The following is an 11634-nucleotide window of genomic DNA, read 5'->3' as shown; positions in this document are numbered from 1 at the left end:
TTCTGACTTTGTCCAATACCCTCTCATACTCTCTACTTGGGTCTTTTGCTTCCCACATCTTTCCCCTGCTCTCAGAATTCTGTTACACCTATTGGATATCTCTCCGTCTCAAACAAATGCATATTCGATCCCATTGCTAAAGTGAACATTCATTCATTCGACTGATTCGTTAATTCTCTCCCTGGTCAGAATCTCTCTCTGTTTTGGTAACATTCTTCCTGCTCTTTGCTTTGCATGAACACACTAGTAACCCATCAATCCTTAGCTCGTCCTCTATCAGTCCGTTGCGCTCTCTAGGGCCCCCTAATGCTCAGGAACACAACTAACACTACCGACATTAAAAAAAGTGACTTCAGCTGATAGCCCTTTAGGGTGCGGCTGGGTTCGCCTGTGAGGGGCGGGGCACCTTGTGTGTTTTTTTTTTTTTAGGGGAGGGGTTATATTTTATGGTGGGTGGGGGTTGCCCTACATTCCGAGCTTGGTGCCCAAATGGCTCCAAATAAGCCCCGCCCCTTACAGGCCGCCTCAGGAAAGCGCACCCTCAGCAATTGGAAGCTACTCCCCTTCCAACAGGGGAAAAAAGGGTTTTGCAAAACTGGAAATAGGAGAAGGTGACTATGGTACATAAATACTGTACATTACTAAGCAAACCTCCGGGGACCCCAAGATTGATCCCTTCATGACTAACCTGAACGAGGCGGTCCAGTATTATAGCAGACAACAGCACACAGCTACGCTATTCTAGGAACTGAAACTCTCATTATATACATGTACTATACTGATGACTGCTAAGATGACGGTTACAAGGTATATCCACTCACACACACTGCAACGGAGTGTGAGAGAATGGCCTGATAGCAACACATTCCTCTTTGTGTGTGGGTGTGTTTTAATATTTTGTGAGCTTGGAATTACAAGGTTCTACCCAACTTTATTCTTTAAAAAAAAAAAAAGAACCTTTTTGGGGTTAAACATTTAAAACGATTGAAAGTATTTTTGGGATGTCAAATCTGCACTCCACCCAAATAGAAACGTATAATGCCGAGCTCACGAACTGGGTATTTATGTCTTTCCTTTGGCTCAGTTCCCTTACAAATCCCAGCCCACGCAGGTTCGTGTGTATCAGCGTTCGCATGAGATGGTGCGTGTGTGTGCTTGTGTGCGTACGTGCATGTGTGAGAATGTATGAGTGACTGTGAATGCGTGCACTTGTGCATGTGTGCATCGTGTGTGCGTAGCTTTGGTACATCCATGGAGTGGGGCTGGGTGTTGTAAGAAGGGCAGGCTTGCTGCGAGTCATCCGGTTCCGACCCAAAATGAGAGCATGTTGGGTCGGCCTGGTTCTGCCTCGGCCCCCCTGGTCTGGTTTGGTTTGGGTCAGAGTGTGATTGTCACGTAAGAGACCACAAAGAGCCGACTATGGGCAGAACCACTTCTGTGAGACAGACGATGGTGGTAGTTGCATCCATGGGACTAACAAACTGGCCACATCTAAGGTGCTAATGTTACTAGAATGCCCTAATACTAGATAAGGTACTACTGAGATACTACAATGCCCGAACATTACTTTTGTATGTAATAAGCATGCATATACATCTATATATACTGTATCATCTAGCCTATAGCAATGTGGTGGATTGTCTCATAGATGGAAGACGACACGTGGGTTAAAGCTTCACTAGGCAATTTTGCACTTTAGTGGCCCCAAATGGCAGCGAGAGGTAACTGTTTGAAAAATTTGAACTTCAGTACCCAGAAATCCTGTAAGGTGATGTCAGTAAACTGCACACAGCAATGCTCATATTTACCAACCCGACAACTGACCAACTGACACCAGAATTCAATTTGGACAAACAGGACGAATCTACGCCATCTCAATGAGTGGGGATGGGACACTCTTCGCTGTACCTCTGGACACATTTTGAGAACGCTACTCCTCATACAGTTTGTACGCTACATACACATATTACACATGAATACGCTCAGCTCATCATGGTGCATTTAGCTATGTCTTTTCTAAGCGCTTCATTAAATACTATGTAAGATATTGATCATTTCATGCTCAATTGATTTCACATATAGACAATGAATCGAGGCTTAAGTGCTTGACGTTGCTGCCTTTCACGTAAGAGATCCGGGTTCGATTCCCACTCTGAACTGTTGTGTTTTTCCGCATGCTGATCAAAGTGCTTGATAGTTTGTACGCTACATAGGCTACATAAGATGCTGTATGTACATAAGATAATGATCATTTTATGCTCAATTGATTTCACACAATAAACAGACTGAACTAGCGTCACACATCACGCATGGACGTCTTGCTCGCTCAAAATCGGACGATTCAAAAGCAATTTTGGCCATATCAGGTACAAATAAGCATGGTCACAGCAATAAAAACCTCATGCGAAGTTATACATTTGCATCAGCTAAACATCAGCTCCCTGGTGGTGTAGTGGCTAGAATTCGGCGCTGTTACCGCTGCGGCCTGCGGTTCAGTTCCTCATCAGGAATTAATAAGTTTAGGCCTGTAGCCTCTAAGATAATACACAAATAGAATTCAAATCTATGACTATATTGAACATTACAAAGAGCGCTTATGAAGGACTCTGCCTGCTATTCCAAATTACATTATTGCAAAAGCAGTCATAATGATAATGTAGGTCCATCATTTGTGAGTAAACCACAAAAACATCTTGCCTAGTGCAGCTTTAAATCACGGCGGTAAGCTAACAAATCCTCTCAAAGCACTACAAGTGTACTCAGCTACGATTGGCTGTGTTCTACTGTCTGTCAAATTCTGGACACGCCCCCTACAGAGCCTCCTACAGTGACTCACGGAGAGAAATTACTGCTCATATCATTCCCTTCCACAGGACACAGAGAGAGATACTCACACTTTTGGCCACAGAGAGAAGAAAATAAATTGCTTGCAACATAATTACGCGTCACACTTATTTTCAAAATGGCACCCCCTCTGATGCTCCGTTTCCTCTACTTTTCAACAGACAACCCTTCATATCGCATTGTCTTCAGCAGCCCATTTTTGTTATACATATTGCTGTGTGGGTAGTTGACAGACAGGTTTGGGCTTAGTTTGTTTTTTTGTTTTTTTTTGGGGGGGGGGGTAAAAAGGGAGCAGGCAAAGGATGAAGAGACACTGAGCAAAACACAAATTTGACACTGCAAGAACAAAAAACCAAAAAGAGTTGCCTAAAACTGTAGGTGACGGGTGACAAGTGTAGGGGTGGAGGCGGATATTTCAAGGTGTCGTTGGTGGGGAGGGGGGTTTTAGTAGCAATACATATGTTATTTTACAGTGGAGGAGGGAAGAAGATGGCAGACGAAGGGATCTGGAGGAGACCGATGAAGACGGAGAGAGCGCTGCCTCCGCCTCGTTCAAAAGGGGAACTATCTCTCTCCCACCTTCGGTCCATTCTGTCTCCAGTTCTCTCCACACGACGTCACCTTTTCCTGCACATTCCTCCTACCCCATTCCCTTCATCCCTTTCCCCCTCTCTCTCTCTCTCTCTCTCTCTCTCTCCGCCCATCTATCCCCTCCCTCCCTCCCTCCCTCTACGGGCTGGGCCGACTTCTCAGCAGGACACCTCCATGGTGTGGGTGACCTGGCCGACGCCCTCGGCGCTGTCGGAGTGGGTGCAGGCCCGAGAGCGCGACCCGTCGATGGAGCCCGCGCTGGTCAGGGAGGCCGTCCTGGAGCGAGCCAGGCGGGTCATGCTGGCGGAGGGCACTGGGAGGAACGGGAGGGGAGAGAGAGGGAGAATGAAGTACATATTATAGAACGTCTAGGAGCAGTTGATGCTGGGGAGATGTGGGGAGGACATGCCGATGTGGGGAACTGAAGAACATCCCTTGTAGCAGCCTCATGGACAGCTAGTGAGAAAAAAGGCGGCCAAACCGGCTCAGACAGCCGCGGATGGTCGAGATCGTTCGGTAAGGCGATGTGTCAATGTGTCTTACGAGGAGACACATTCGTACATTCGACCAGCTGTGGCAACACCATGCAGTGGAGGAACTGAGGGGGTTCGGTATACGTCTATCGTAGAACTTCACTGGGTCACTCTGCCTTAAAGAGCTGCTAACCCTAAAAGAATTTCATTAGCCTGGGTTTCAGTGGAGAGTTTTAGTGTCCCATGATGGTCTAAATGCTGTTTCAGAGGCTTTTCCACCCTGAGAAGAATACAGTTCAGAGGGAAACACTGAATCCTTGAGTCTTCACCTCTTCCAGCAAAATTGCCCCCAAGGCCTGAGCGCTAGAGGAAATTCTTGAGGCTCAATGGTATAATTTCAAACATTTCTAACTGTAAAATGTGCTCCTGTGGAAGAGGCTCAGCAACTCTATAATCTGTATTAACCTTGAAGAGAATTTTAGTTTTCAGCTCGGCTTTCAGTCACTCGTTTGCAATTTTAATTCGCTTCAGTAACATGGAAGAAGCAGCCAGACTAGAGCGGGCTGACATTCGTCTTGCTTTAAGAGCTGACACGGGCAAGTACGAATTTTCCTTGGTCTTGTCCAGGTAATGCTTACTTTCACGAGTGAACACTATATGTGGGGGGGACAGTGCTTGACCCTGTATGATTCTCATCCATCTGTGGATGGTGAGGTTTTTGACCAAGAGGAGAATCTATGATTCTCGTCTGCCTTAGGCAGTGAGATCTGACGTAAATATCAGATCAAGAGTAGAATCAGGAAGGACAGGGGAAAAGAAAATGAAAGAAAAACATATGGGTTCACTCACAATGTGCATCTAAAAGTGGGAGTATTTGTTGTGTTCTTATATCTTTCTATTTTACTTGATTTGATTATTTTAATGCAATGCATTTTGCTTGTTCTTTATATGAATTTTATCTTTTTATCTGTCTTTTATCTGCCTTCTATTGATGTAAAGCACTTTGAGCTGCATGTTTGTATGAAAGGTACTATACAAATAAAGGTTATTATTATTATCAATATTATTATTATTATTATTGTTATTATTATTGTGATTATTATTATTAATACCTGAACTAAAGTGAAATGTTGTATCGGCCTTTCTCCTCTTTAGCCCAGGTTAGAAAAGGAATGAATTCTCAGATTTTTCCGGCCGGTTTTGTATTTTTCTTGAAACTAGTCCAACAGGCATTGCTCAAAGCTAGCTCAAGGCCATGCAAAGAGCAATATCAGAAATGCAATGGCAGGGGGATGGGAGGGGGAGGAGGGGTAAGGACAGTATATTTTTCCTTGGAAGGAAAAATTATTTTTGAAAAAAAACCAAAGATGAAGTTTAGTATCCTTGAGATTAAAAAAAACAAATAAATCAGAAATGATAGCAAAAGTAAAAAGTTCAAAACAGCCCAAAATATAATAATAATAATAATAATAATAACAAAATGAAACAAATCTCAAAATGTCAAAATGCCAATGTCATCAGGGCGGGGCAGCAATAGGAGGTCAGAGGTGGAACAGGAAGGAGGAAGTACCTGGCCCTCCACTCAACCTCCGATCCTTCACATAAGCAACTGAGAGAACGGGGCAAGGGAGACAGAGGGCAAGATTAACACAGCACACCTCCCTCTGGATGAGACACACCACATCCACCACAACACACTCACCCTTTAATACACACAGATACAACTGCAATGTGCTGTTTCTGAAGCATTTCTCAACTAGGAATTAAGATACACAGACACACACACTCTCTCTCTCTCTCTCCATACAGTTCATTTTATTTTATTTGAAGTATCTGTGGAGACTTACTGTAGCCCATTCCCTGGAGGAAGTACTTGAAGGCTTCGGTCAGCTTGCCAGGCTGTAAAACAACGCGGCAGGATTCAGTGACTTTACGAATACAAACAATAAATTCACATTGTGCATTCATGTGTTGTTGGGATTATTGTTTGACTTTGCCACCAGAAAGTATCTAGTTGTAATTTTGTCTTCATCTTTGGTGCTTTGCTGTGGTGTTTTTTTTATTTTTTATTTTGTGTCTATCCTTGTATTTGGATTTTCTGTTGACGCAGTTTGAGTTTCTCTTTTCTTTGTCTGTTCAGCCATGGTGGCTATCACTGCTCATGCTCACTACCCAGTTCTTCTTCTACTTATTCCAAACAAATCGGAAACAAAGAATGCATCACTTCCTGCGCGCCAGAGGATTTTTCCCAGGAAAGAGCTACCAGACACTGGCTGTTTAGAACAGCAAATGGAAAAGCTTTCATGAACTGAATATAGGTTGAATCACTGATAGAGAGTAGCAAAACGGACATTTATTAATGTATGAAAATGTCATGGATTACGACTTTAAAAATTCATAAATTACCTTATGCATCTACTTTCCTCTACATTCTCACACAACTACTGGTAACAGCTGCTTAGATGTTTTTTTTATTTTTGTATATATATATATATACAGTATTTTTTGGTAACACTTTACAATAAGGGTACATTAATTAAGGGTTAGTTAATGCTTAATAAGCATTAACTAACCCTTAATTAACAGTTAACTAATGTGTCTGGTAATCATTTACGAATGTGTTCATGTTAACTAAGGTATTCATTTTTTATACATTATTTAATAGTTTATAAAGATGACTATTAAATAATGTATAAATTAATACCTTAGTTACCATGAACACCATTAGTAAATGATTACCAGACACATTAGTTAAATGTTAATTAAGGGTTAGTTATTGCTTATTAAGCATTAACTAACCCTTAATTAATGTACCCTTATTGTAAAGTGTTACCATTTTTTTTTCTCCTTTATTTAGCCATGAAGGACCCATTGAGATACAATATATCTTCTTCCAGGGAGTCCTGGGCAGCCAGACATAAATCAGACACTTCATCACCTCCATGTTTGTTTTAATTTCCAAACAAGAGCACATGAATGCGAGTCGGGTGTCCGACTTCACACCTCTACGGACCGGATTGGGAATCTCACTACAAATCACAACTGTCCCTTTGAAGCGGGAACACTGTAGAGTTGGAGATGGAAGCTTTACCGACTTATTTGCCAAGTAAGCGAGTCGTTGTCAGTGTGGCTACAGGTTGAGCGGGGCTTTAAGGAGATTGGTGTCCAAATAGAAAGAGTGAAATACTGCAAATCTGTCCGTTACCTGTGTGATCTGGGGCAGTCCACCGGAGTCAGCCATCTGACACGAGAGAAGACAGCGGACGTTAACCAAGCTGCTGACAACCCACCACTGCATATCACTGCTGGTGTGTGAAACCTCATAAATGTCAAAATGTTTCAGAATGCACTGACAGATCTATAGGTGTAGGTGAGGTGAAGATGAACAAATACCTTTAGGAAGGTGGTGTTGGTCGGGTCCAGCTTGGAATTACACTCCACCTTGAAGACAAAAACAGCAGGATGAGCTGATTATGCTGCTGAGGCTACAGTGACAAGGAATTTGTTGGTGAATAAAGAAGTAGGAATAAAACAGTGGCCAGGACTTAGACAGCTATGTGGGTAACTGTGTATGTGTGTGTGTGTGTGTGTGATACGAGTGACCCAGATACTGCAGTATACTGTAGAGATGAGTCACTCCGGCAGGCAGACAAGCGCACAGCCGCAGTGTGCATACACAGTAAGCAGATGTGGACACATGCACACACACACACACACACACACACACACAGGCCACACCACTATGGATAAACACACAGTCTCATGCACAGAAACCTTGTTTTTGCTCTCTGCTGATTTGCTATTCCTGTTTTTCATGCTCTATTTAATCTTTATTCCATCATATAGATAATCAAAGTCTACCTATTTCTGTACATTTTCTTTACATCTAGACAGCTCAGATGAAATAGAAAGAGATAACAAAAACACAATATGTCGATACAAAATCTGGGTTTCTACCTTCCAGCTGCTGATCAAATATTTAAATATGAATATAACAAATATTTTACGTTGTGCTTTACAGTTTTAAGTTTGTCTTTTGAATGCATCAGTCAGTCAGATTATAATTATAAATGCTAAATTTTGCAATATTATTGTTTTATGGTACATAGGGGACAGTCCACATCTATAGTAGTATTTTAATGTAATTTTAATTAAGTGTCTTAAATTACAATTCTGTGGTCTTTCAGCAAAAGTACACTATCTGCTACTACAGCTGCAAATGTAAATCTACACCTAAATCAATGCACCTCTCTACCGCAGTGGTTCTCAACATGGGGTCTGGGGACCACCAGGGGTCCTTGAGGGGGTTCCAGGGGGTCCGGAGCAAAGTGATAAATTGTTAAACTTCACCATTATTTCATTTACAAGAAGTTAACGCAATCAGAGAATGTAGAAGAATGACTGTTTTGATCATAGTTTCACTGTTAACTCTCTACCTACAATACAGATAGTCATGGAATACTGGACAAAAAATTTTCAGATTTGTGTCCGAGAGACAAAATCTCATCAAATGGGGGTCCGTGGCACTAATGCGTACTAAATTAGGGGTCCGTGATATGAAAATGGTTGAGAATCACTGCTCTACCGGTTCCCATTCTCCGCTCCACCCTCTTTCTATGTAAAACAGCAAAGCAAATCCTAACTGGTTGCATCAGAGGACATTAAATATTAACATGACCTCCATCTGTCACATCCACTCAAACAACCTTCCTTTGCATCTCTCTCTCTCCCTTCTGCTGCTCTCCATTCCCCCCCTCGTCACTTCAATCCCTCCATCTTTCTCTTCTTTTATCAGTGTTCCCCTTGAAGCCAAGGTTTTATAACAGCTCTTGCTGCAACCTTCCCCGCCTCCACTTCGCCTCCCTCCTTCCCTCCGTCTGACAGAGAAGTGATTTTATTTAGGCTTGACCTCGGGAACATGCGGCAGATTAACTAGTGCAGAGACACCGGTAGAAATATCTGGGCCACTTCAAACTAGGAAAACCCCAGGGACAGAGCAAGGCCATCTGGCCCCTGGAGAATGGACACACACACTCACCCCATGCATACATCCACTCACACACACACACATGCATGCCTATACTATCAAGGACATGCATGCGTACACATATATGCATATAGGCACAGGCACAGACAGACAGAAAACAGACAGAAAGGCACACACACACACACACACACACACACACACACACACAGTCCTCAGGCAGGGTTGTCTAGAACAAGAAGCAGGCCTCTGCTGGCTGACCTGTTTCTGTTTGCCTGATTGAGGACAAACAGTCACTAACTGGGTTTACATGCCAAGTACAAAACACTGAACAGAGCAAGTACAGAGGGAGTTTTAGCTCTACAAACAGTTCTTGGAGGCAGAGCTGCTCTTGAGGCAGAAATAATCTGATTGGTTGAGTTACACCTTGAGGGGCGGAGCCAAAGAAGCACAGGTTTTCAGAACGTTAGCTAACTGGCAAACTTGAATAGCAGAGAAGGAACTCTGGTCAAAATAGAAATAAAAAATTAAAATAGTATTGACTTTTTTTTCATTAATTCATGACGATGGTATTCATGATGTTGGAAGGTCAGCAACTAGCTAACTAGCTTACCTAGCTAGCTATAGGTTAGTATGGCTAGTTTGAACTTGGAAGGTCAGCTAGGCTAACTAGCTAACCAAGATAACTTAGTATCAGGGTTCCTACACATTTTCAATTAAAAAATTCCATACTTTTTCCAGACCTTGATTTGTTTTGAGGATTTTGTCTTTTGTTCAATATGATTTACGCAGACAGACATCTTGCTCCTGCTAACTAGGTCATATCACTATATAGATGAAGATTGTTCTTCACAGCGACAAATATCAGAATATGTAAGCTGATTGGCAGGGTTCCTACACGGTTTCCATTTTAAAATTCCATATTTTTCCCAGACCCTATGTTCTTGACTGGATTTGATTTTTGGTCTGTATTTGATATAATGCATGCTGACAGCAGCTGGGTAATAAGAGCGTCCCTCTATCTGAACATTATTCTTCACACCAACAAAAACTGTGGACTCAAAGTGGCTCTACAACAACATAAAAGCTAGAATTATGTGTATATCGGACCTGAACCACAACATTTTCTGTACTTTTCCAGAATTTTTTTCAAATTCCCAAACTATTCAAGACCTGGAAATGATCAAATTAATTTTTAATACTTTTCCAGACTTTCCAGACCTGCGTAGGAACCCTGTAGTATGGCAAGATTCCTTTTTTTTAGTTAGCAGCAGAGCGCTAGGCTTCATAATATTAGCTTCCTCCTCTCTTACCTCTCGTCTTTTTCACTGGACTAACGTTACTTAGCCTGAAAAACATTGGCTCCACCCACTGAGGTTTAACTTGAGTATTATTTAGGTTCTTTGGTGCCACCTGAGTTGTTCTCACCTGAACAAACCGAACTAAGGGAGTAAACACTCCACAGTTCAAATAAACCGATGTGAATGCGCCCTAAAACTCCAATCTGCAGAAGGCAAGGAGGAAGCTAGGAGAGGTAGGTAGGGAGGAAAGGGAGGAGTTTTCAAAACAGACGGATAAAGTCCGTGGAAAAGATTATCGTACGAACTCACCACTCCCTCCTCGGCGGGCGCGTTGTCTCCCACAACCAGCATCACAGGACACCTACAGAAATACCATCACGGGTCAGCATTTAGACTGTGTCGCTGGATGTGGATTTGACTAGTAAATATAAATGAATCTTTGTCTTTGTAATTTTATACCCATTTTCTTTGAGGGAAAACGGAAAAAATAATGTTATGCCTGTAGAAAACACTGACCATATGTAGATGCACACAGAAAATGTGATTGTAATGCGATTTAGAAAATGATAAAGCAAACTCGCACAGCATTATGGGTACATTTTGATGTTAGCAACAAAACAAGGCACATATTACTATTGGGGATCATTGTTTCCTTTGTATTAGCAGTTAGCTACTATTGCTCAGTAAAGGGGAATATTCTGTTACCTGGTTGATTCGCGGCAACAGAGACTCAATCACAGGATACCAAACAGATTAACCTGATTAAGACCTGAACCAGATTCATTTTTACATCATTACAATGTATATGAAAGGTATTTTTGTGGACTCACTTCAAAGTTTTGGCGTTGAGCACTGTCCCACTGCGGTTCATCTCCAGGTCCCTCCGGCTGAGATGGACAGGAAATAACGCATGGTAAGATCAACTGCAATCTACCACCAGTCATACGCAAATAATGTGTGTGTACGTGTGCATGCATGTGTGTGTGTAAGTGTATGTTTTTTGTGTTGCTCCACCTGTTGTACATGTTCCAGAAGAGCTGCAGGTTGAACTGGTTGATGGTGTTGTTGATCTGTTGCCGGTAGCTCTGCACCAGCTCCGTGTTGCTCATCAGCTCCTCCTGCACATGCACACACACACACACACACTTCAATAAGCATATCTGGGCACCAACACACATATTACCTGAAGCATCTTTCCACAGCAGCATTTCTAAAACTGTGTCGGAGATCCAAAATGGGTCAGAGGCTTGTTTTCGTTGTTTGTCTTTGAAGGAGGTCCAAGGACAAGGACATATTGACTCAGTTTAGGCCTACTGGCTGAATAAGATTTCATAGTCCTACTGTTGTACGGCTTTTGAGAAGTATGCGATCTGATTTGAGGATGCGATCAGGAAAAAAGCAGGAAATATGATGGGGGAAAAAACAGGAAAGCTGGAACTGC

The 11634-nt window shown here is 42.4% G+C and overlaps 1 protein-coding gene across 5 annotated transcripts in view; it reads right to left on the bottom strand.

The window, feature by feature from the left end:
- Positions 1-3593: 3593 nt before the first annotated feature.
- The window catches only part of ndrg4 (NDRG family member 4), a 55272-nt gene continuing 47231 nt past the window's right edge, over positions 3594-11634 (bottom strand). For 3 of the 5 annotated variants that reach the window (XM_071533213.1, XM_071533214.1, XM_071533216.1), the window contains 8 exons: positions 11208-11311; positions 11024-11080; positions 10503-10554; positions 7302-7349; positions 7114-7149; positions 5756-5807; positions 5479-5517; positions 3594-3748 (listed from right to left, as the gene is read on the bottom strand). In XM_071533213.1, coding sequence (XP_071389314.1) covers positions 3594-3748; positions 5479-5517; positions 5756-5807; positions 7114-7149; positions 7302-7349; positions 10503-10554; positions 11024-11080; positions 11208-11311 — 543 coding nt within the window. The remainder of the gene's footprint in view (positions 3749-5478; positions 5518-5755; positions 5808-7113; positions 7150-7301; positions 7350-10502; positions 10555-11023; positions 11081-11207; positions 11312-11634) is intronic. The other 2 variants (XM_071533215.1, XM_071533217.1) reach the window with 1 other exon arrangement.

Source organism: Centroberyx affinis, unplaced genomic scaffold, assembly GCF_046629955.1.
Source record: "Centroberyx affinis isolate AG114_WGS23_722 - 3 ecotype Tasmania unplaced genomic scaffold, CSIRO-AGI_Caff_v1 ptg002339l_1, whole genome shotgun sequence".
Taxonomy (NCBI): Eukaryota; Metazoa; Chordata; class Actinopteri; order Beryciformes; family Berycidae; genus Centroberyx; species Centroberyx affinis.
This window is presented reverse-complemented; position numbering and strand designations above follow the sequence as displayed.